The sequence below is a fragment of the Trematomus bernacchii genome, unplaced genomic scaffold (assembly GCF_902827165.1).
Source record: "Trematomus bernacchii unplaced genomic scaffold, fTreBer1.1, whole genome shotgun sequence".
NCBI lineage: Eukaryota > Metazoa > Chordata > Actinopteri > Perciformes > Nototheniidae > Trematomus > Trematomus bernacchii.
This window is the reverse complement of record NW_022987732.1, coordinates 1,539,349-1,564,071: the sequence shown is the minus strand read 5'-3', so window position 1 is coordinate 1,564,071 and position 24,723 is coordinate 1,539,349. Positions and strand designations below refer to the sequence as shown.

Sequence of the window (24,723 nt, the reverse complement as noted above, 5' to 3'; positions counted from 1 at the left end):
TTACCACTTCCAGTTCCTTCGCCAAAAACCAATGGGATCTCTCCATAGGGTTTAGGAAAATATCTGGAAATAAGGTCTGTGGTTGAGCACACATTTAAGAGACGGATCACGTTTTGTTCTACGACATTAAATCCATCAGCAGTGACCCCACTGGTGATTTCTGAAGAGTTTACGTGTCTGAAAAACGATGGTTGTTAACAAGTGGCTGAATAGGACTACAGAAGTTGTCGAGGCCGTTTTACGTCATTACACTTAACACGTAAACACTCCTCTAAGTTTGTTAGCCCTGTTCTGCTTGAAAGCAAGTACCTGCCTCCTGCAAACTGTTCAAACAAACGCTTCAACTCGTACCATTTAGAATCTGTATGTTTGATATGGATCTTAAGTTGGCGTGACGTTGAAGCAGCGACCCTGCTGTAGCTCGTTAATAGCATAACGTTAGCATTTTGCATCCGGCGATTAGATTTATGATTAGAAAATGATAAAAGTAGGGTAGACGTGGAGATTATCCGGCTGAACAAAACGTGATCCGTCTCTTAAATGTGTCTCAACCACAGACCTTATTTCCAGCTGTTTTCCAAAATCCTATGGAGAAATCTCATTGCGTTTTTGTCGAAGGAACCGGAAGGAGTTTACTTCCGGGCTTTAGGACGCGTCACTGTGGCACTCTATGGTAACTGCTTGTAACTGAACCTTTTTAAAGTGACTAACTTTTGTTAAAACACTACACGTTGTCGGGCTGCACGATCATTATTATCAACATAATAACCTACAAATGGTATTCTACAGGCTTAACAAAAACATATATATATTTTTTAATTTGCAACACATTCTGCTGTGTGACTGCAGTCTGCTAATTTGGCGATTGCACAAAACCACATATTTAGTAATCTCACATACGGGGAGATGTTTTTTGTATATTATTACTTTTTGTACATTTTCAGCACAATTGTATTAATGCTGCTGATCGTTTTGGTCACTCCGAATGTGATCTGAATTGTTAACACGGTTTCATCTCTCTTCCCAGGTCAGCTGCAGCCACATCAGCAAAATGGCTACCAGCCCCAGCCTCAGATACCCCAGGGCTACCAGCCCCCCCGAGGCTACCTCCCCCAGCAGCACCCTCACATGATGCCGGGCTCCATGCCAAGGCCCCCTCAAACTGTTCCTCCACACATACCCCCCACTTCTCAGCCTGCACCTCCTCCATCCCAGCCCTACATGCCCCACCAACACCAACACCAACACCAACAGATGCCCCCTGGACTTCCTCACCCACACATGATGCCCCAACAGCAGCAGATCCCTCCCCACCCACAAATGCACATTCCAGGCGGTCCCAGAGTACAAATGCCCCCCACAAGTCAGCAAATGCCCCCGGTCTCCCAGCACTACATGCCCCCCGGTAACCAGCCCCTTCACCCCAACATGCGGCCACAGATGCCTCCAGCCTCACAGCCTCATATGGTCCACATGCCGAGGGGCCCCATGCCACAGATGCCCCCTCACCACCACCCCGGACAGCCTCCAATCACAAACATGCCCCAGCAGCCCATGCAGATGCCCGGTCAGGCTCCGCCCCCTCATCCTGGGGGGATGTGCTACCCTGGAGGGTCTCCGATGATGCCTCAGCAGCCTCTGGCCCCCCAGCCTGCCGCCCCCCAACAACCTCAGGCTCCCATGATTCACCCGCAGCCCTCTCCTATGTACCCCCCAGCTGCAGGACCTAATGTACCCCCGAGTGCCCCCCAGCAACCGCCTGCCATGGGTCCACACGTGCCCCCCGCCCAACACATGATGCAGCCCACTCCTGGAGGCCCTTCAGTGCCTCAGCCTCCCAACAATGTCCCTCCTTCCCCATCTCCTTCCCCCTCCCCATCTCCCTCCCCAGGTCCTACCTCTCTGAGCCTGAACCCCCAGCAGAGACCCACACCAGCCCCCACCCCCGGAGCTCCTCCCACCCTCCCCTCCCCCTCCGCTGCCTCTCCCTCCACCTCTCTGTTTCAGCGCCAGAACTCAAGCACGGACGACCTTCTCTCTTCGAGCCCCGAGAGCATTCCCGGAGGCACCAAGCCCCCCACCAACGTGCTGCAGCCCACCAAGGCTGACTCCCCAGGACGGGAAGAAGAGCTCCCAGGCGGTGCTCCTGATCCAGGGAGACCCTTACCAAGCTCCAGAGCGCGTCGCCCGTCTTCACGGTGAACTGGAACGTTACCGGGCCAAGGTGGACTCCCTGGAGCAGCCCTCAGAGAGCGAGGGGGGGCTGTCGGTGCTGGACGCCCGCTGGAGAGAGCTCCAGGACCAGCAGGAGAAGGACGCGCGCCAACGCTCCATCGCGATCGCCCGCTGCTACACCATGAAGAACCGTCACCAGGATGTGATGCCCTACGACCTGAACCGCGTATTGCTGCAGTCGGGGAAGGACGACTACATCAACGCCAGCCTGGTGGAGGACCTGTCTCCGTACTGCCCGCGCCTCATCGCCACGCAGGCCCCGCTCAGCGGCACCGCGGCAGACTTCTGGCTGATGGTGTACGAGCAGAAGGTGTCCCTGATCGTCATGCTGGTCTCAGAGCAGGAGCTGGAAAAGGTACCGGGTTCATTTAGTCTGCGCTGTGATTAATATGGGGTGCAGTTGCAAAAAGAAAATGTCAATAGGGTTGCAACATTTGGAAAGAAATGACTTCTGTGTTTATATCAAAGTTTATTTTTAGAAGCAGCTCCCGTAGATAAACCCTTTTTAAATTCAATTTTCTCACATCTTTCCCGCTGTTGCTTTCCGTTTTGAACACTTGCTTCTCTCTCTCTCTAACCAGGGGAAGGTTGTGCGATACTTCCCGACGGAGCGGGGCCAGCAGGTCGCTCAGGGGCCGATCACGCTCAGCCTCACCACGCAGAAGATGGCTCCGACTCACGTGGAGCGCATGATCAGCCTGCAGTACCGCGACCAGAGCCTGAAGCGCACCGTCGTCCATCTGCAGTTCACCTCCTGGCCCGAGCTGTGAGTGACGCCTTTCATTAACTAGTGTCTGTGGAAAAAGCACGTGGCTCTGATCCATCGTAGAAATAGATGTATGGTATTTATCTCCAACCTTATTTTGTTTGGTTGGTTTATTATATTTATATATTTCTCATCAGGGGTCTTCCTGAAAGCAAGAGCAACCTGCTGCGCTTCATCCAGGACGTTCACGGACACTACCTGCACCAGAGGCCCCTACACACACCCGTTGTGGTGCACTGCAGGTGAGAAGAGTGTTATGACATATTATTAACTTAATATACACTTAACTTCAGAGTAGCTGGATATTCTAGAAACTGCTTTGGCTGGTGACTTGCCATCATTTACAGCGACAATGAAAACAAAACACAGGTACTGTAATTAGCTTTTTGATGCTGTTAGTGATATAAATAATATACACTTAAATATTGTACAGCATTAATACATTTTTATTTAACTTTTAGATTGCCTCATTCAAATTATTGATCTAAATTATGCAGATTTTTCTGACGACAAAGGTTAAAAAAAACTCAACAGATTTTAATACAATCTGTTAACCCTTAGATGCATAAGTGGGTCTTTTTTGACCCGGTGAGGTGGTTTTCTTGAAGCATCTTTGTAATTACATTTTTTTATCATTTCATATTCCAGCTATTCCTCAAAAAACATGTTTTGGATATCATGCCATTCACATTTTAAATTTACATTTTATACATTTTAAGAAATTGTAGTTTTTGTATTTCTACCCCAAGCTTCCATAAGTGGGTCAAACATTTTCTATGGGATCCTCTGGGAACCTTTGATTCTTATCACCTGTTGCTGTCAGGAATACATTCACTGTAGACCACACAGACTACATCACAAGTGACACCTCTCAGGAAGATTATTTTACACAGCAAGATCTGATACCTGTCTGTATAATAATAATAATAATAATAATAATAATAATATATTATATTTGTATAGGGCTTTTCAAGGACTCAAAATCGCTTTACAATATAAGGGAAGGTTGGGGTGGGGGTGGGGGGTATAGGACTATCAAACTTGATCAACCGACATGGATTGATGGGGGGTGGGCTATGAGTAGACAAGAGGAGAAGAGATGAGTTTTGAAAAGGGACTGGAATACTGTGAGGGTCTCAGAATCGCGGAGATCTTTGCATCAATATGTTCAAAACGTTTTTTTCAAAATGTAAAAAAAAATTCTAAAATTATAAATAGTGAAAAATTAAATATAAAATATTTCTAGTGTGAACCAAAATATAATACTAAATATTATACAAGTGATTTTTCTGAACCAAAATGACACAAATGGCATAAAAACACATATTATTCTAATACGGGTCCTTTTTGACCCACTTATGGACGAGTGTAGGGTCCAGTCACTCGGGCATCTAAGGGTTAAGAAAACAGACCCTAGAGGGGATATTTGGTTGTTGCAGAAGCACTAGGTAAGAGCAAAGGTAAAGATGTATAGAGAAATACAAAATAAACAATAAGAGGTATATGACATTGAAATAAGAAACTATACAAGAGCAATTTAGGAGGAAAGTACCAGTGTTATTAGTAGCAAGCAATGTCAACAAGATATGGCGTATATCATAAATAGCATCTTGAAACAATATTAAAAAAGTGTGATTTTCTTTTACACGTTCAATTTACACTACTCAGTGGATTTAGTTGAGCTCCTCAGTGGTGTCAGTAGAAGTGTTTCTTATCAGCCTGTTGTCTGTGTCTCTTAGCTCGGGGGTGGGACGCACCGGCGCCTTCTGCCTGCTGTACGCCGCTCTGCAGGAGCTGGAGGCAGGGCCACGGGATCCCTGACCTGCCTGTGCTGGTGAAGAAGATGAGGCAGCAGAGGAAGAACATGCTGCAGGAGAAGGTCAGACACACACACACCTTTCTGATGGATATGGTGCATTGTAATAATAATAATAATAATAATAATATCAGGGTGTCCGCGGGGTCTTAAAAAGTATTAAAAGTTGATAAATCAATTTAGCGAAAATGAAGGCTATTAAAAAGTATTAAACGGCATTTTCCAAGGTATTACATTTTGTAGCTTGTTTTCAATAAGTATATAAATTGTCCAAAGAGGTTGTATTCTACAGTTTGCCTGAATGTAATCATTGCGTAGGTGTGCAGTGTGATTCTGTGGAGTTTATTTATGGCATCCCGTTGGATTTGACGTCATCTGAACAGGACATCGCACGCTCACTGCTTGATAGCGCGCGAAGGTCCGTTTACGCCGGTTGTTAAACAACATCGTTATGGGGAAATGCAAGTCTGCGTCCAAATGGTTGGAAGATAAGGAGGAAGGACAATCAATACTGTATATAGTAAATGTGAGGTCAAGTGTGTCGCCGAGGTAACCGGTTAGAACTCAAAGTGGCGATGAGGTCTTAAAATGTATGGAAAGGGTCTTAAAAAAGGTCTTAAAAGGTATTACATTTGACTTCAGGATTCCTGCATATACCCTGATAAAGCAAAACACACAAAATGACACATCCCAAGTTAAAAACAAACAACAAGAAATTCCCCTCAGATGATTGGTTAAGAACTTTTAAAGGCACATGCAGCAAAATATCACATTTTATCAGGTTAATAGACACAAGGAGGTAAAATGTATGATAATTAAAATAAAATAAAGAATGGTTTCTCTCTGACCGATAAGACACAAGACAACTGAGTCGATGCAACAATATAAAATATAACATTTGTATTCTTATTGTAACAGATAGATCCTGTACAGTTCATGTTTAAAACAGCAGGACACACATAGACGCTAATCACAAAGTACTTGAAGGAGTGGATTTTCAGATATGACATTTGATTTGAATACTCTCGTTGCTCCTGTCTGTAGCTCCACCTGAAGTTCTGCTACGAGGCGGTGCTGAAGCACGTGGAGCAGGTCCTGCAGAGACACGGCATCACCACCCCCACCTCCACCTCCACCTCCACCTGCAGCCGGACCAAGGTCTGATTCATGAACTCACTTGTGAATATAGTACTATGAATGTAATCGATCAATGAAAAGGCCTGTTCTGAAAGTTTCCTCTGATTTGAATATAATAATAATCAATTTTATTTACAAGCGCACTTTTCATTTGAGTAAACAAAACTGCTACAGAGTAAAATGGTCGATACAAAACAACAAAAATACATATATAATAAAGTAAACAGATTAAAAACAGTGACGTTTAGGCTGGTTATGTTATATGATAAACTCTAGGTACCATAAACCTGGTACTTAAAACTATATTTAAAAATTGAATAACTACTACTCGCACTACATTGCTTATATATAGACATGCATATTTTAACAACTGGTCAAATAAACCCCAACTTGACGAACGAAAAATGTTTAAATTCATTTATTTGGTAATCTGGGTCATCAGACTCTTCAGTAATTGTTTAACACACCTTTGAAGTCAGTAGAGTAGGTATTCCTTTCCTCCTCTTATTCTCCCCCCAAACTGTTTATTAATGATCTTAGTTCTAATGTTGTATTATTTCACATTTTGCTCACATGGTTGTTCCAAAGGAAATCTACGAGTTGTGGCCAGTCGAGGTACTGCTTCCATTTTCAGTAGAGCTGTCAGAGCAGCGTAGTTATTAGTGATACATGAAGGTACTTGGTATTAGCTAGCTAGAGGCCCTTTATTTAGGGATGCTCAATATAAATCAGGCTGATTTATTATCCCTAAAAACCTACTTGTTCTCCCGTGCTTTTGCAGACCACGTTTAAGACGTATCAGTCTGTGTTTTCTAAATTGGGCTTTTCTATTTTGTTGGGTTTTAAAATGTTTTCACATCGTGTATGAGGGTTTTCAGTCTGTGGCTATAAGTATGGTTTTTATTGTGCTTTTACATTAGTTTATTTTTGTCCTATCGGTTTTGTCTAAATGTATTTATGGTGGTTTTTTATATATTTATTGATGTACAGCACTTGGTCAACTCTGTTGTTTTTAAATGTGCTATATACATAAAGTTGGATTGGATCCCGATACAATTCATCTGAATGTTTTCTCTTTTCCCCCTGCTCTCTGCAGCCTTACTCCAGACAGGAGTCCCAGCAGGACATTGTCCTCGGGGGGGACATGCCCATCAGCTCCATCCAGGCCACCATCGCCAAACTCAGCATCCGCCCCCCCAGCGCCACAGACCCTTCATTGGAGGCCCCCTGCGGTGTGGAGGAGCACGTTGGCCCCGCTTTCGACTCTCTGAGTGACGTCCAGGCGGTCCAGGACCCCCCCACAGAGCCCCCCTCCTCTTTGAGTCCCTCCTCTCACCTCGCCCACTCACTCTCCACCCCCTAACGGCCTTGACGCCCCCTCCTCACCACCTGCACTCCCACCTGCCTCCCCCAGCGTCAGCCCTCCTCCTCCTCCAGCCTCCTCTGCTCCGGCTCCTTCCTCCCTGGAGCTCCTGGCCGCCATGACCCCCGAGGCCTTCTCCATGGAGGGCGGGGGCAAAGGGAAGCAGCGGGTGACCAAGCAGAGCTTCCTGCAGCCGGCAGAGGGTCAGGGGATCCACGGGACCCCCCGGGGGGAGGAAGGAGACGACCCCCTCGGCAGCCTGGACCCCTTGTGGAGCCTCGGGAAGCCCTGAGAGCAGAGCCTGTTTCCACTTTACCACCAGGCCTGTAGCGCTTTGTAATCCTGCTTTTTAAGTAGAAAAACACACTGAATCCTGGGACATTTTAGCAGAGTTGACCAAGACGTGCCTGGTGGGGGCGGACGGCGGTGGTTCAGTCGTGAAGTTTGAAACACAAACACACTTTCCTTTCATCACCGGTGGCTTCTGGGAGCAGATCACTATGCACTCGTCTGTTTTCCTTCTGTCGCTCTTTGCTGCTTTTTATTTGTCTGTATGGATGTTGTGCACTCCCACATCTGGGCCCAAAAAGAAGAGGAAAATCCCAGCATGCACTCCACTTTCGTTTGGTGTTTGGCTGCGATCGTTTAACTGGAATAATGGATGCGTGGAGGTCATAGGAGCTGGGTGGAGCGATCTTGAAAACACCTTGAACTCAATCAGTGGTCACACAAATCAGCACGTCTTAACAAGTTTATTCGTTCTTTTCTTCCTCTGTAACACTGTAAATATCTTAAATAAAGTTAGACTATTCCCAATGTCCTTCTGGTAAATTTCACAAACTAATCATTCATTATTGTAAAGGAAAATGAAATAAATCCAGTAGACAAGACAGCTGTTGTGGTATCAAAGCCTCTTTATTTGAAAATTAGTACAAATTCTTGCACTTTTTTTTGTGTTACAAAATTGTAAATAAGTTACCTTCACTTCTACTTGTAGCCAGCTTGATGAAGGGAGGAGCAGAGCTGGGGGTTAGCTGTTAGATTCTGTTTTTCGAGCAACAAAACGTTAAATATCTGCTTTTGTTATGAGGATGCTGCCACAGGAAGTGTTCATTTTCTGCTTTAACAACTTAAATCTTCAGAAGGTGCATCCACAGACTTCTGATATGTTGACAGGATGAAAAGGTATGTTTAAAGCAGCAAAAACAAGCATCATTTACTACAATAAATTGGACATTGATGGACAAATTCCTGTTGGATATGGGTTGTTAAAAGTCCATATGTGATGAACAGAGACATTCAGGAGGCTAAGACTCAGGACACATCCAAATCAACCCTTCCTCCATTCCATAAGGAAATAGTTAACATTTTGGGAAATACTTTTATTCACTCTATGGCGGAATTATAATAGAAGATTGATGCCATTTTATATAAGATTTAAAGCAAGCATTAGGTGATCTGTACACCAGAAATGAGGCAAAATGCTAATAAAATCAGGCACTCATGAGATGGCTATTTAACGTTAGATCTTTTTTTGTTTGTTTTACAATTATCAGAGCAGTGGGATTATCAGTTTATGTAATATCCAACATATTAGCACTAACTAACAAGAAATATATTGTTAAATATCGATAAAGTATAAAAAACATTGTCATGCTGAAGTATATCAATATCTGTTTTCCGTTCGTCCCTTGTGGTAAAGTTAGCTAACCGTTAGCTTGCTAAATTAACCGTTATGACTACTTTTTTATATTTGAGTCACGGACTGCCATGAATATTGCATGTAAACTTAATTGTATAAGTATATCGATAAAATGTAAAAATACTTTTATATTGCGATACTCAAGTAAGTAAAAAATCAGTTTTCCCCTGGTTATTGCTGTAAAGTAAGCTCACCGTTAGCTTGCTAAGTAAACCGTTAGCTTAATATTAAAAAGGGTGGTGCTTAAAAGCTGCTTATTTAACTCCTCCAGAAAGCGAATTATCATCAAGCATATTTTCCAAATCACTTCCTTAAATCAAATTGACAATGCAAGAAAACAAAAATAAATCGAAAAACAACATTTCTAAAGCTTTCTCGACTAAAACATAAGCTAATAAATTAACAGGCAACAGGTGTGGTTTCTCAGGGTTGCAGTTCCAGGTAAATAACATGTTCACTCAGCTGCTTGTGATGAACAGATGACATCCCAGTGAAACCTCACCTGTAACATGTGTGCGTGTTTAGTGTTTACTCGTGCTGCAGGTGTGTGTGTGCTGATGAGCGCTAAAGTGCGTACTGTGTAACGTGTGCGTCAACAGAGGGTCAGCAGTGGATTGAATTAGTGTTGCGATGAGATACTGTGAAGGATAAGGATTTCTAGGTGCTGTTTATGAAGGTTTGTCTCTTTCTGGGACTTCGTTCTTTAGAAACAGATAACAGTAGATGATTTGGAGACAATACATTCTGTGACCTGATGTACATTCCTTCAGCAGGTATCCAAACTGAACAGGGTTTAAAGTCCTGCAATTGACTGCTACCATGTTACTTTATCAAATAAATAAACACGTTTAGTTTGATTCTTTTCATCTATTTTTAACAAGTCATACATCTGATTGTGGGTCAGCAATTTAAGTGGATGTTCTGCAAAAACTTTAAAAGTTTGATGAGCAAATTACACTACATTATTGTGCTGTGAATTTCTAATTAAAAAGGTGCTGTTGGCTTTTTAATCACCCTGCTGACATTACAGAACAAATATATTTGTATATTATTTGGATTTCCCCACTGAAATTTAAAAACAACCAATGCATTGTTTTTGGAAGATTTGAAGCTAAAATAATACAATCAGTTCAAAGTGTGTGCAACATTTCAATCAAACAGATCTTTATCATACACAAAACATTTTCAAAGCATCACATGATACACACATATCTCAAAGCAATACAAAATGTCCTCTGAATACAAGTCTCCTTACTTTGAAGCAGAATGGCGTTATTATGTATGTCATGTGAAGCTTGTGGAAATGTGTTATGTCTCATGAATGTCTGCGTTTGCACAGTAACAGTAAATAAAAAAAAAATATTGTAGGAGCACAGAAATAGTGTTCAAATTCTGCTTTTACAGACTTATTTTGGTTGTGCGTACCTTGCAAAGTAATGTTTTAAGTGTCAAAGGAATGTTTTAATGTAAATAAATCAGATTTTAAGAGAATTAATTAATTATCAGTAAGTTCTAATCAAATCTATGACTTGATTTCTCTCTAAAAAGGCAGTGTAAAAATCAAAAAATTGTAAAAATATTAACCACACTGCTGCTAACTGATAATGAAAGCATCCGTGTAAATATTGTTACGTATTATTAGCTTATAGGGGCATTAAATAGCCACGTTTATAAAAAGAGACCGCAGGTGCTGCTGGATTATAATAACGGATATCTGTTCACATTTTCACTGACAAGAGGTTTTAGGGTTTTGTCGAGGGCAAAATTAAAATCCAGGAACAAAGAGATTTTACAGTAAACAGTGATTTAAAAAAATCTCTAAAAGGGCACAATTTATAAAAAATACGACAGCCTGTGCAGAAAAGAGTCAGTATTCTCATCCAAAATTCAAGCAGATTGGAAAATGGAGGTAGCCTGATGAAGGTTTAGCACGCAGGGCCCCCCACCTCAGCATCAGTAACCCAGGATCAGAGGCCCCCAGCCCCCAAAACAAAAAAAACTTCAGTGTTTCCAGTTCAATATTACAAATAACCATTTTATAACCAATGTCCCAACCCCGCCCAACACATCGTCACCATCTTACATTTACGTCATTATCTCCACATTGTTATATTGTTGTTTTACAACCGGGATTAGCCATTCATAAACAAACCGTTATTCAAAACTGTATCGCTAATAAATAATAGATTTATACATATAAAAACAGCCCCCTAATGGAGGTTTACTTTATACAGTAATCATCAGTTCTCCCTCACTCACACAGTCGCACACATGACCATTTGAATGTTTGTTCTCAGCAGTGTTTTGCCATTAAAAGGGCCTTAATTCATTTTCACACACACCTTTCCACACACACCTTTCCACACACACACACACACACACACACACACACACACACACACACACACACACACACACACACACACACACACACACACACACACACACACACACACACACACACACACACACACACCACACACACACACACACACACCACACACACACACACACACACACACACACACACACACACACACACACACACACACACACACACACACACACACACACACACACACACACACAAAACTGCGCAGCTCCTCCTGACAGGCCGTAGACCTGCACAGCTGCAAAAAGAGGCAGCAGGAATATTAAAAAATAAGGAGACAGTTGTATCTTCCTCTCTGGGCGGGTGAGGTCTCAGTACAGCCTCACCCGTATAAGCAGCATAGAGGGCAGAGCCACAAAATAAACACACGCATTAAAAAAACAAACGAAAAAAGCACAAACTGGTGACCGGTGGATCCTCTTTAAAACATCCAGCTTTTCTTAAAATTGACCCTCGTTAAAAATGTTCAGGATCGAGAGTCTGTCACGCTCCTTCCTCTGATAAAATGCAGCAGGTCGCACAATCAGTCCGTTTGTTTTTCTACATCCGGGCTTGTACTACAATAAAATAAAAATAAAAAGAGCCTTTTATGCAACTGTTCGACAAACCGTGGCTCTTTGGGAGTCAGAAACAAGAAAAGAGCAAAACAAGTTTTGAGTTTGTGTTTGTTTTCCCCGTCCCTCCTCAGTCGAGTTTCTCCAGCACCGAGGGCACGTACACCAGGCTGAGCTCGCTGCCGAAGTCACAGATGATGGCGGCGTTGTCGAGCACCAGCAGCTGCCGGACGCCCTGCCCATCGCTGCTCTGGCCCAAATACACCGTCTGCAGCAGGTCCCCAAAGTTCAGGTCCCAGAAGGAGACGCAGCCCTGCCCCCCCGTCACCAGCAGGGACTCAGAGATGACCCCCAGACTGGCCCCGCAGCCCGCCTCCTGGGGACCAGAGGAGAGAGGGAAAAGGGTCAATGTTGGGGTATTCTAGGGCACATTTTGGATAATTGTTCCTATTCATTTCACAAGCAAAGAACCTTAAAGGTCCCCTATTATGCTGTTTTTCATCAATATATTATAGGTCTCAGATATTATACAGAACATGTCTCTGAAGTGTTTGTCTGTTAGGGTATAGTAAGCCCCTCCGATAGGCAGAACGACCGCGTTACCTGCTGTATGGAGTACAGTTTGATCCCCGTGCTTCGGTCCCAGATACAGATGAGGTCGTCCAGTCCCGAGCTGATGACGCAGGAGGTGGTGCAGACCAACGAGGTGACGTCGCCACGGTGACCGTAAACATGGCTGACACGACTCCCCGTCAGGACGTCCCAGAGGCAGATGGCTCCGTCCTGCCCGCCGCTCGCCAGGACCATCGTCTGAGGAGGAAGAAACATGTGAGGTATATGACTTTCTATATGTGACTTACTATTCTACAACTTTTTTTAAACATACTTTTTATCGAAATACCGTACTGTGCATTTCTTTTGACACACTATAATATAACACTTGACATAATAAACTACCTTTATTTTTCAACATACTATACTGACTTTCTTTGGATGTATAATACTATAGCCAACATACAGTACTATGAACTATATGACATACTATTCTTTGACTTTCTTCGACATACTATTCTATGACTTTTCTGACAAAAACTGTCAAAGTAAAGTATACAGTTTCTCAAACCCAATCACGTCCACCTGTAACATTTGTCTGGAAAATGTTATATACAGTAGTGGAAGGACAGTGTAGAGATGTATGGTAATATAATATAAGTTAAAAGGTACGTACCTGGTCTATGTAGATGGCTGTGATCCCTCCAGAGTGACCCTGCAGGGTGAAGAGGCAGCACGAGTCCTCCAGGCGATAAATCTGATCAATAAACAACAGAATAATAATTAAAGAACAGTTATACTTATAAAGCTGTTGGTCTAGTGAGGTTTAACCTTTGATTATTGTGTATCAATATGTGAGGAACGTACTATATATTTCAGTTAACAATAAGAGATTTTAAATGTGAAGCTGCGATGTCATTTGATTTGTGGATCTGATGGTTATAATCGTCTCCATGTCAAAACATCACACAGATCCCTGGTACTTTAGCATGGTTCCAAAATGATGGGATAATCTCTCCAAAGGCTAAATATGCATGTGTTGAGGGGAACTCTTAAAGAGTTTGTTAGGGACTGGAGCTCAAGAGCATTATGCATACAAGAGGAATAGTAAACTATGGGGGTAAAAAGTACAACAGAAAACATTCTCACATTTGGTAAAGGCACAAGATTTAGTCTAAACTTGCGGCGTTCTTTGGTTTCAAAGTCTGTTTTTGTTCTGTGGTTTCTGGTATGTTTTGTCTTTAGTGTAGTTCTTTGTGTTGTGTCATCTTGTGACCGTTGAAAATAAACAGATTGAACATTTACCCTGACGGTGTGGTCCTGGCTGCCCGTCACCACCCGGCCGGCCGCCGCTCGCAGCACTGTGATTGGCTTCTGGTGAGCGCACTGTACGGAGCGCGTCAGCTGACAGCTGATCACATCCTCACTGCTGTAACATGGGGAGGGGGGCATGGTGCCTCGACCAGGAGCACCTGCAGGGGGGGAGGGGGGGGGGGGGAGGAGGAGGAGGAAGAGGAGGAAGAGGATACATTATACGGTGTTCCCCCATATGTCTTATCAGAACCTCCATGCCCCTTTCTTCCTCCTTTTCCACCTTTCCACCTGGGTTTACACAAGGTGCTACGAACACTTATCTAATCCAATAATGTGCAATTATTTTCTCGATTAAGCAATTCATCCGTAAGTCTTTTTAATAAATAGGTCGTCACAATTTTCATTTTTTCTCCGACCAGCAAACCAAAACATAAACAAATATCAAATATACTTATATATGTTTTTTTTTTTTTCAGAATGTCAGAAACAAAACATACAATAATAATAATAATAATATATATCATTTTCTTTCTTGTTTTTTCTCACTCATAATAATAATTATAACAAAGTACAAAAAAATAATGATACAAAAAATAAAAATAATAATAATAATTCTCAAATAGTCTGTCGTGTTCAACAGGGACAAGAAGAAGCTTAAAAAAAACTTTTCTGGTCCTACCCCCTCTAGCATACATTTTCCTTATAAATAAAATATTAGGTCATCGTTTGTCTTGTTCATTTGTTTGTTTTTTTACAAAACAATCAGAAAGAAATTACTTTTACAATTACAAGAAATAACAAATGGGATTGTACAGGTCCTGTTCATAACCATTCATGATTTGGCTTCTAAATAATACTTTCAGTTTAGATAGACTTGTACAATATGTCAGTGCATCAGTACAGTTATTCCACAGACTAACACCTTTTGATGAGATGCAATGAAGTTTGGCATTTGTTCATACGGGTGGTTTTTTGAAAATGCAGTTTCCTCTCAACATGTGCATGCTTTCCCTCCATGTTAAAACATTTAAAACCACATTTAAAAATCCTAAACAAGAGAATGCAAAGATCTTTAACTTAAAATATGAAGCGGTATGAGCGATAAATGTCATATACTTATAAACAAGGTCCTAGGGTAATAGAGCCCTATTGTTTGCATCGACTTCACAAAAGGTTAGATTTAATATTGACTAAGACTTGTACAGACTTGCATAACTGCCAAACAGATATGTACATCACTCAGCTACACAGCAGAGGGATGTGGCTGAGCCTCACCTCTGTACTGCAGCAGACCCAGAGGCTTGTTTATCTCCACAGTGAAGAAGTCCAGAGAGCCGTTCAGCCGAGCCGCCACGATCCTGAGGAGGGAACACAAAGCGTAACAACTACTGAACATGTATCATTGTAAAGTGGGAAGGAGCTTGTGTCCTCTGTCCTCTGTTAGGCCTCAAGTTAGCAGATTTGGACTGAATGTAGTTTTATATGTACTAAGATACAACGAGCAAGCATCATATAATGTATATTAATAGTGTCATCTTGATGGAAAAATCATTATTAACTCTGTGTAAAAGCGCTTGTTGTATATAGCAATACAAGCATGCAAAAATGGAGATTACAACTCTTGTTCGTAGGTTGTTTGAGAAAAACAGAAACCAAATAATTTCCCCCAGAATGACACGAACAGTAATGAACCAGGTGCATAGAAAGTGTTGTTTTATCAGAGTAAATAAAGTACATGAGAGGCAGCTTAATGCTACACTTAAAAAACACCTGAAGTAATTAAAACTTACTTCCTCTGAGTCCCACCCCACAGGAAGCAGAGTGTACTTCCTCTGAGTCCCACCCCACAGGAAGTAGAGTGTACTTCCTCTGAGTCCCACCCCACAGGAAGCAGAGTGTACTTCCTCTGAGTCTCACCTGTTGTTGAGGAAGGCCAGAGCTGTGATTCCAGAGCCCCCGTCTTCATTAACGCAGCGCAGCGAGCCCTCCACTGCATCCCACAACTGGAACCAAATATGAGTTTCAATCAATTTCACATTTCTTTCTTAAAGTGCATGTAACATTGCGGTCATTTTTAATTGATATTTCAAACATAACATTAGAGGAGGTAGTGGTTCAGTATCTTTCTCAAAGCCTAAACCCTTTTCAGACACATGACCAGCTCCAAACTCGAAGCGGCTCTTAATGATAATAATAACATTTTAATTTCAAAAGTGTCCAAGAACAAGTCTTTCTAATTAACATTAGGCGTGATAAGGACAAAAGCATCTCTTAGCAGCGGATGAAAAGGCTCATATTTCACCTGTAATACTTACTTGTCATAATGAATAAAGACATGTCATTCAAATGTGAATGGAAGACTGAGAGATGTCTTAAAATATCATCAAGACCTGAAATAACACATTTGTTCAGGTCTTCGTGTAAAAATAAACAGAAAAGCAAAATGGATACATATACAATATTATATAATTCTGTATTTGTTGTTTTGTCTGTCTGTCTGTTTTTAGTTTTACAGACTAATTATTATTTTAGTTATTATTATTATTCCTCCACGCACCTCCAGCTTCCCGCTGCTCCTCCCTGCAGCGATCAGGTTTCCTCTGAGCTCCAGCGCCCACACGGAGCTCTCCCAGTCGGCGGTGGCCTGCGTCCCCGTGGCGGAGCCTCTTTCTGGGGTCAGCGAGGCGGAGGCGTCCCCTCCGCTGGGTCTCCTCTGGAGCGGGACCCCTGAGGGCGGGGAGGACGAGGCCGATGGGTACGTGGAGGGGGAGGGGGGCTCGTGCTCGATGTAGGCGCGCTCCACCAGACCCCCGAAGTCAAAGCCGTCGCGGGGCGGGGTGCAGAGGTGGGAGGGGGGCGGGGTGCCGAGGTGGGACGGGGGCTGGGAGGCGAAGTTGGTGTCGATGAGCGGCGTGAGGTCGGGCTGGTCGTTGAACAGCGTGGGACGGGAGGGGGCGGAGCGGCGTCTCAGAGGGAAGCCGTCCTCCTCAGAGAGCCCGTCGCTGAGGGGGGGGGTCGGAGCCCAAACACTCAAACTCTGAGGCTCCGCCCACACCGTCCCAGCCGTCCCGCTGATCCCAGAAGCCACTGCTGCTGCTGCTGCGCTTCAACCTGAGGACCAATCAGAGTAGAGCTCCATCAAAACTGCTGTTTGTCACCGCCTTGTTTCACTCAAAGTGCAACATATTTGACTAATAATGCCGGTTTATAAACGATATAAACCGGCATCACCCATACACATTTCAATCACACAAACCCTCTCTTTTTATGATGTATTTATTGTTATTTCCTTGCTTTTATTTGTATGTTTAGTTCCTACACCAGCACATAATGTGACCACCAGAGAGCACTGACAAGTTCATGTTTGTAACTCAAATGTCCTGCTCATTACATAGTTTAATGACAATTCCTTCAATACAAAAAATTAAAAGGGACTAAAATAAGATAGAAAACAGCCTCAAAAATCCAGTATTGGCTGTGCTGTCATTCAAATAATTATGTTTACATATTTGGCTTTATAAAAGGCTGAAGTGTGCCGTTGTTATACCATAAAGAATGATGGTGACCAGAATAAGGGAACTGAAAAGGATTCAAGTAAAGATTAAAATAAAAAGCACTGGACAGATTTAGCAATAAGAAAAACTGACATATATAATAAAATGAGTATTGTGAAAGTGCTCACCCCTGGTGTGGGATGACGGTCAGACAGTCTCCAGTCTGAGCGTCCCAGACCCGGATCTGACCTGCCAGACAGCAGCTGGCCAGAAGCATCCCGTCACTGGCCAGACACTCGATGTCCTGCAGCACACAAACACAGAGCGTGACCCAAGAGGACAGACACATGGAAGTGTTTTTCTCAGTCTGTGATGGAAGCCATGACTCCAAAAACTACGTTTTTTTCCTCAAATTAATCTTAGGCAGTATTTTTGCCTCCCCTTTTATTTTGTTCACAACCCTTTGTTGGGAGGCTGTTGTCTTCCTCCTGATGTCTGTCCATGTCTACTACAAAAACCTGATCTAAAACAGTTCTGGAACAATGTGTTAAAGGTCACCTATTATGCAAAATCCTCTTCTTCATGTCTCTTCTACATCAACACGTGTCCCCTCTTCTTCATGTCTCTTCTACATCAACATGTGTCCTCTTCTTCATGTCTCTTCTACATCAACATGTGTCCCCTCTTCTTCATGTCTCTTCTACATCAACATGTGTCCCCTCTTCTTCATGTCTCTTCTACATCAACATGTGTCCCCTCTTCTTCATGTCTCTTCTACATCAACATGTGTCCCCTCTTCTTCATGTCTCTTCTACATCAACATGTGTCCCCTCTTCTTCATGTCTCTTCTACATCAACATGTGTCCCCTCTGTGGAAAGAGATTCTGAAAGTTTCAGGAACAAAGATTCTCTCTCTTTTTGTCCTGATCCATTTATATAAAAACCTGTCTGAAAATGAGCTGATCAGATTTTGGCCACTTTATGATGTCATAACGATGTTTTGGCTTGTGTAACCATTAGCCAATCACCAACCAAGGTAACCCCCCCCCCCCCACCTTATCACCTGAATCTCCTCCTAGAGCACCAATAGCCCGCGTTCACACCGGAGTACTTTTCCCCTTTAGTTCCGTTAGTACCCCTTATGTTGCGTTCACACCAAAAAGAGTACTTAGTGCCGGGAACTTTTACCCCCATTTGTAGTGCCTGCTAGAGAGGTGGTACTATCCTGGAGGGAAAAAGTGCCCCAGTTCTGATTGGCTGGGAGTCCCAGCAGCTTCTACTGAAGCCAGTCCCCAACTCCGGGGACTTCCGACCGGGGACTTCGGGCGGCAGTATACACCGTGAAGTTGTTTGCGGCCTGCCAGTAAACCCAAAGCAGAAGAAGAAGAAGTGACGTCAGCGGCTCATTTGCGTAATCTTCCCTCAGGGAAAAGTACTCCGGTGTGAACGCGATTGGTACTTAGCGCCCTGGGGTAATAAGTGCCGAGGCACTAAGTGCCGGCACTAAGTACTGCAAAGCACGTGGTGTGAATGCGGCCATTGTGTTCTTTTTAACCAAATCTCTCTCAGAGGGGCGTGGGGAGGGGCTCCTTATTTTCATCTAAAGTAACAGACAGAGAATCAGCACTTTGGAAACAGGGCTGAAACAGAGGGGATTATGGGTAATGCTGCAATGATCTGTTTGGTGTTTCAGCCAATCAGAGACAGGCTCTGGATATATCTGAGACCTGTGATATATTGATGAAAAACACTATAATAGGAGGACCCTTTAAACGATCGCTGTTTGCAAACCATTTGGCTCAATCTAATACTTTATTCTGTCAGTTCGGTGTCCTCTCTATCTGAGACCCTGCTCACCATGCTGTGGCCCCTCAGCAGCAGCGGGGAGATCTCGCTGACGGGAGGCGAGTATCCGTAGTCGTCGCAGGGCAGCTCCCCGCGGCGCCGGCGCCCGTGAGAGACCCCGTTCTGGCCGTAGTTCCGCGGGCAGAGGACCCGGTAGAGACAGAAGAGCAGCAGAACCAGCAGGACCCCCGCCGCCAGACCCAGAGCTGCAACCCTGGAGAGGAGTGTATGTGTATTTTAATCAGCTCAACACTTCTGTTTTCCTGCAGCATAGTCAGGATTGTGGGAAACGGTATTTCGATCTCTCCGTCTGTACACACAAACTGGAAGATTGACCATAAAGTTGACTTTGATCCAAACCATTGTTAAAGTGTGCAGTTTGGACAACAACGGCCTTCTAGAGGTCACATTATACGATTTCATTTCATTCCTGTTCCATAATTTAATATATGTTGTTATTAGATATTACAATTCTTAGCTATTTAAATGCTGCTACTCATCTTGTTGCCTTGGATGACTAACTTATTTCCCTTTATTTTAGTTTCTTATTACTAATTTGTACTTTTCTGTTGTTTAAACGTGTTAGTTACTTTATGATTGCTTTGCTCTTTATCTGCTATGTCACTTTTCTTTTAGATTTCCCAGCTGTGGGACTAATAAAGGAATTCTGATTCGTTTAACTACAATACAATTATTTGTTTTACAGTAGCCCAACATGCACTTCCTCTAAAGTCTTTTTGTCTCTTTCACATCTTTAACAACTTTTGAATGACTTCAGGTCTGCAAGTTAGTAAATAATCTACATTATTCAGAGATCTAACAAGTGTTTACATTTTTAAGATGTTACTTTTAATTAAAAAAAATTCTGACACAAAACACCGGAGAGCTCTGAGCCTCACCTCAAACATATTCAACTGGTTAAACTGAAATGGGCAATTGTTGTAGTGAAGGCGTTTGAAATGTAACTCTAAGACAGTGACCATCAACTGGCGGCCCGCGGGCCAAATCTGGCACGCCAGACATTCTCATCCGGCACGCGCTGTGGCGCTGGCGGAGCGGTTAGCACGTTCGCCCCCCACTCATTTTTTTTTTTACAACGTCTCGTGAGTAATGTGCAGTACCGGAGTCCAACAGAGAGGCAGCGGCTGCGGGACAGTAGCCTGCGTACTGCGTAGCCTTCCCTGCCCTGAAGAAGTGATCCTCCGTTAGCGTGAAGAGTCTGCTTTATGCGCTCCGCAGTTGCCCCGGCTACGAGGCTCCGGCGACTTGACAGTACATGAGCGTGCTCCACTAACCCCGTTAGTCACAGCCACGGCCATTGCCGTTCGAAAGCGCTGGAGACGCTGTAGTACATATGCCAGGCCAGTAGATGGTGCTGTTCTCACTGAATCTGCCCTTGCAAAAGAATGAGGCATGGCTAAAATGCATGATCTGTTTGGTATTTTGAAAAAAAAAAAGTATAAATATGCCTTATATAGGTATGGTCCTACACTATATTATTCAAATATAGCATGATAGGTCCACTTTAACAAAAGACGTAAGGTGTAGAGTTACATTTGTATTAGACAGTAGAAAGGAAATGAGCCGTATTTGTATTCTCCATTATGCACTGTTACTTAATGTTGGTTATTTCCATGGCCATTTATATTCTATTCTATGTTTTGTTAACAGTTTTTTAAGTTGAATTTGGGAGGGGATGGGTTAGTGTGAAGGGGAAGTATTTGTTTAAATGGATAGAAATACACTTCTTTGATAATATCACTGTATCAGTGTATCTGTCCTTCAATAAAAAACATAGTAAAAAAGAAAAACATTTGAAAAAGACGGCCCAGAACACAACCCATGGATGTTTTGATGACATTTCCAGCATCTTATAACCCAATGAAGACTATTTAAAATGAAGCTTTATCCTAATGGTTGCTTGATTTATAATGAGCAACCAGGCAGCTAAACGCAGTTAGCACAGGATATTTTTGGGGCTGTCCAATTCCAATTGAACTGGGTTTTTTGTGAGTTTAAGATGAGACACTCACTCAGTTGTAAGGCTGTTCTCGTGACCTGAGCAGAGCAAATCAACTGCACTTCCTTAGATAAATAACGATGTGAAGAAGTTTCAGTCTGTACTTCTTTTGTTAGCTTTCAAAGAACAGTGTGTTTTTTTATTCATTATTGATCTTGGTTCATGTCCGCGTGTCCTTCCTTGTTCTCTTGAAACAGCTTCCAGAAGACTTTGATTTGTGCCCGTCTGAGCAAAGTGAGCTCATTAGGAGAGGAGAGGAGAGGAGAGGAGAGGGGAGGAGAGGAGAGGAGAGGAGAGCGAACCGAGGAGAGGAGAGAGAAGAGGAGAGAGGGAGGAGGAGAGCGAGAGAGAGAGAGAAGCGGGAGAGGAGAGGAGAAGAAGACCGAGGATGGAGAGGAGAGAGAGAGGAGAAGAGAGAGGATGACTGGAGAGGAGAAGAAGGGAGGATGGAGTGAGAGAGAGAGAGAGGAGGAGAGGAAGAAGAGAGAGGAGAGAAGGATGGAGGAGGAGAGAGGGAGAGGAGAGGAAGAGAGAGGGTGACAGAGGATGATGAGGGATGCAGGAGATGTGAGAGCGAGACTGAGGGGGAGAGGAGAGAGAGAGGAGAGGAGAGGAGAGAGGAGGAGAGGAGGAGAGGAGAGGAGAGAGGAGAGGAGAGGAGAGGAGAGAGGAGGAGAGGAGAATTGAGGAGAGGACGAGGAGGAGACACGGAGAGAGAGGGGAGAAGGAGAGAGAGAGGAGAGAGAGAGGAGAGGAGAGGAGGAGAGAGGGGGAGAGGAGAGGAGAGGAGAGGAGAGGAGAGAGAGGAGAGGAGAGGAGAGGAGAGGAGAGGAGAGAGAGAGAGGAGAAGAGAGTGGAGAGGAGAGAAGAGAGGGGGAGAGGAGAGGGGAGAGGAGAGAGAGAGGAGAGGAGAGAGGGGGGGAGAGAGGAGGAGAGGGGAGAGAGAGGAGAGAGGGGAGAGGAGAGGAGAGAGGGGGAGAGGAGAGGAGAGGAGAGGAGAGGAGAGGAGAGGAGAGGAGAGGAGAGGGGGGGAGAGGAGAGGAGAGGAGAAGAGACGCCCCCCCCCCCCCCCCTCCCTCCGAATGACTTTAAAGTTACTGTATAACAAATCACCTCAGCTGGCAGAGAACTCTCTGCTCCACAGCTTCTCTAGGACTTAAAATCACACTGTACATTTTACATTTATATATTCAGTTTAATATGTAATATTCCATCCCTCACATCCCTATGTATATATAACAACTTGCGTTATATCTTGTTGTTGTTAATTTGTAAATTCAACATGTATCTTTTCTACTTTCTTTTTTAATTCTAGTATTTAAATTGTTATTGTTCAATGTCGTGTCTTTTTCTGCTGCTGCAACACAAACATTTCCCAAATTGGGATCAATAAAGTACTTCTTATCTTATCTTATCGTGACCTCTCCCGCTCACGGAGCAAAACATGAACACTGGCGACTGCCATCGTGTCACCTTGTTTACCGATGGTGGTAACTAGGGGTAACATGGATGCCTAAGTCTCACTGATGTATCGGTGAATCCCTAATATCAAGGAATTTGGTCCAAATATTGAGATATATTATTTTTCTGCATATCGTCCAGCCCTAGTAAGAACAATTACAAGCTCTGAATGTAATGTTTGAAATAGCCTTTATTCATTTATTATTGGATAAGTGAGGTACATTTGTATTAAAAAAACGTCTTGTATTGCTCAACGCTCCATTGTTTGATAACGTTGCTGCCATGCAAAGATCTTATGAAGTGATAAATGAACAACTCACTAGCGCCTGTGTTGCAACCTGCTCTGAATCTTACTGTACGTTCACCTTGATCCTTCTGGCCTCCTCAGGGTCATCTCAACACGCCGTAAACTCAGCTGCCACTCGTCGCTCTGAAGGTCACAACCTTGACCTCAAGTGACAGCCTTCGCATCTGCTGTTCAAGAACTCGGCCTTCATCTGAGCCGTCAAGGTGACAACTCTCTGCCTTACACAACACACAACACTACACACTCTGAGTGAGGGAGGGGGAGACGTTGTCCTGGCAGCAAAGTGCTTAATTGGACGAATTGCAAAGACTTTACTCAGATGAGAGCAGATGATTTTTAACAGTTTTTTTGGGCTAAAAACACCACAAATGTTTGGTAGCCCTGGGAACAAATCAGATGCTGTTTCTTTGCCTTAAAGTTGCAGGAAGTGCTGTGTGTCAAATGTCACTGTTTGTTATCTCCGTTGAAGCAAAGATAGAGATGTGGACGCAGAACAAGGGAGGCTTGTTTTCCACACCTTCAGAAAGCGTTATATCTTTCTCACTGAACCAGCCTCGCTTTAAAACATCTGAGATCTGACTTGAGATGAGATTCAGCAGTACAGGAAGTCTCTTTGCAGAAAGAACACTGGGTTACTCTGAGCTTGTGTTTATTTATTTGGCACACTTATAGTTTTAGTTAGACTTTGGATGAGTTATTTATGACAGGAAGTGTTAGTTTCTCTGTTTGAAGTTGTGTCAGGTACATAGGCTCTTTACAAACTGGGTAACTATAGAAAGTGATAAGAATGTAATAAGTGCATGTCAACACCCTGATAAGAGGCTTTTTTTGGTCCTAAAATTCAAGTGAAAAGGTGTCAGTGTGTGTGTCAGTGTGTGTGTCAGAGTGTGTGTGAGTGTCTGTGTGTGTGTGTGTGTGTGTGTGTGTGTGTGTGTGTGTGTGTGTGTGTGTGTCAGTATCAGAGTGTGTGTCAGTGTCAGAATGTGTGTCAGTGCGTGTGTCAGTGTCAGACTGTGTGTCAGACTGTGTGTCAGAGTGTGTGTCAGTGTGGGTGTGTCAGTGTCAGAGTATGTGTCAGACTCTGTGTCAGACTGTGTGTCTGTGTGTCAGTGTGTGTGTGTGTACTAACTTGTAGAGGGTGAGGTCCGTCTGTAGGTCTGCAGAGACCTTGGGAATGGAGGGGGGGGGGTGCCTCGTGTCCTGAGGGTGCCGCGTCTCGATGGCCTCCTGAGGGCTGAGGTGAACCGTGACGGGAATGACGGGCAGGATGCTGATGTACCTGCAACAGAACGCCCAGTAATTAACGAGATATCACAAAACCTGATCAGGTCCAAAACTGGCCAACGCTCCTTTTCATATAAAAGGTTTACAGAAAATGGGTGAATACAAAGTGTGCGTTTGGCTTTCACTCCACCATGTTTAAAGCCAAACGCTGAGAGCTGCCGTTTCATGTGGCAAGAATAAATGGTAATACTACTGATGATTTTTTAAATGTGTAGTTCTCAAATCCTACATACAAACTGAAAGTACGATAACAAATGCTAAATTAAAACCTTTGTAAAGAACTTTTTTTTATTTTTTTTATATTTGACAAAATGAAACAAATATGTTTATTTTAATTTTTTTTTAAGAAGGCCAATATCCAAACTTGTTTTTGTACTCAACTGTGTGGCCTTTCGGAGACTTCTACAAGAGTCAGCATCTGCACTCTCTCCATCTTTTCACACTGTCATTGCAGTCGGGGAATTGCTGGTTTAAAGGCTAA

General features: G+C 43.4%; 2 protein-coding genes across 2 annotated transcripts in view; one reads left to right on the top strand and one right to left on the bottom strand.

Annotated features, from left to right (window-relative positions):
- ptpn23a (protein tyrosine phosphatase, non-receptor type 23, a) overlaps positions 1-8,207 on the top strand; it is a 29,074-nt gene extending 20,867 nt beyond the window's left edge. Inside the window, 9 exon segments of the mRNA XM_034145671.1 lie at positions 1,028-2,109; positions 2,111-2,590; positions 2,817-3,001; positions 3,139-3,243; positions 4,741-4,804; positions 4,806-4,880; positions 5,862-5,975; positions 7,051-7,278; positions 7,280-8,207. Of these exon segments, the coding sequence (XP_034001562.1) occupies positions 1,028-2,109; positions 2,111-2,590; positions 2,817-3,001; positions 3,139-3,243; positions 4,741-4,804; positions 4,806-4,880; positions 5,862-5,975; positions 7,051-7,278; positions 7,280-7,609 (2,663 nt within the window). The 3' untranslated portion in view covers positions 7,610-8,207.
- Positions 8,208-11,547: 3,340 nt separating this feature from the next.
- Positions 11,548-24,723, bottom strand: part of scap (SREBF chaperone) — a 36,564-nt gene continuing 23,388 nt past the window's right edge. Inside the window, 11 exon segments of the mRNA XM_034145770.1 lie at positions 11,548-12,341; positions 12,569-12,775; positions 13,194-13,274; positions 13,823-13,989; positions 15,107-15,189; positions 15,749-15,834; positions 16,389-16,839; positions 16,841-16,942; positions 17,514-17,629; positions 19,183-19,384; positions 24,088-24,237. Coding sequence (XP_034001661.1) covers positions 12,096-12,341; positions 12,569-12,775; positions 13,194-13,274; positions 13,823-13,989; positions 15,107-15,189; positions 15,749-15,834; positions 16,389-16,839; positions 16,841-16,942; positions 17,514-17,629; positions 19,183-19,384; positions 24,088-24,237 — 1,891 coding nt within the window. The 3' untranslated portion in view covers positions 11,548-12,095.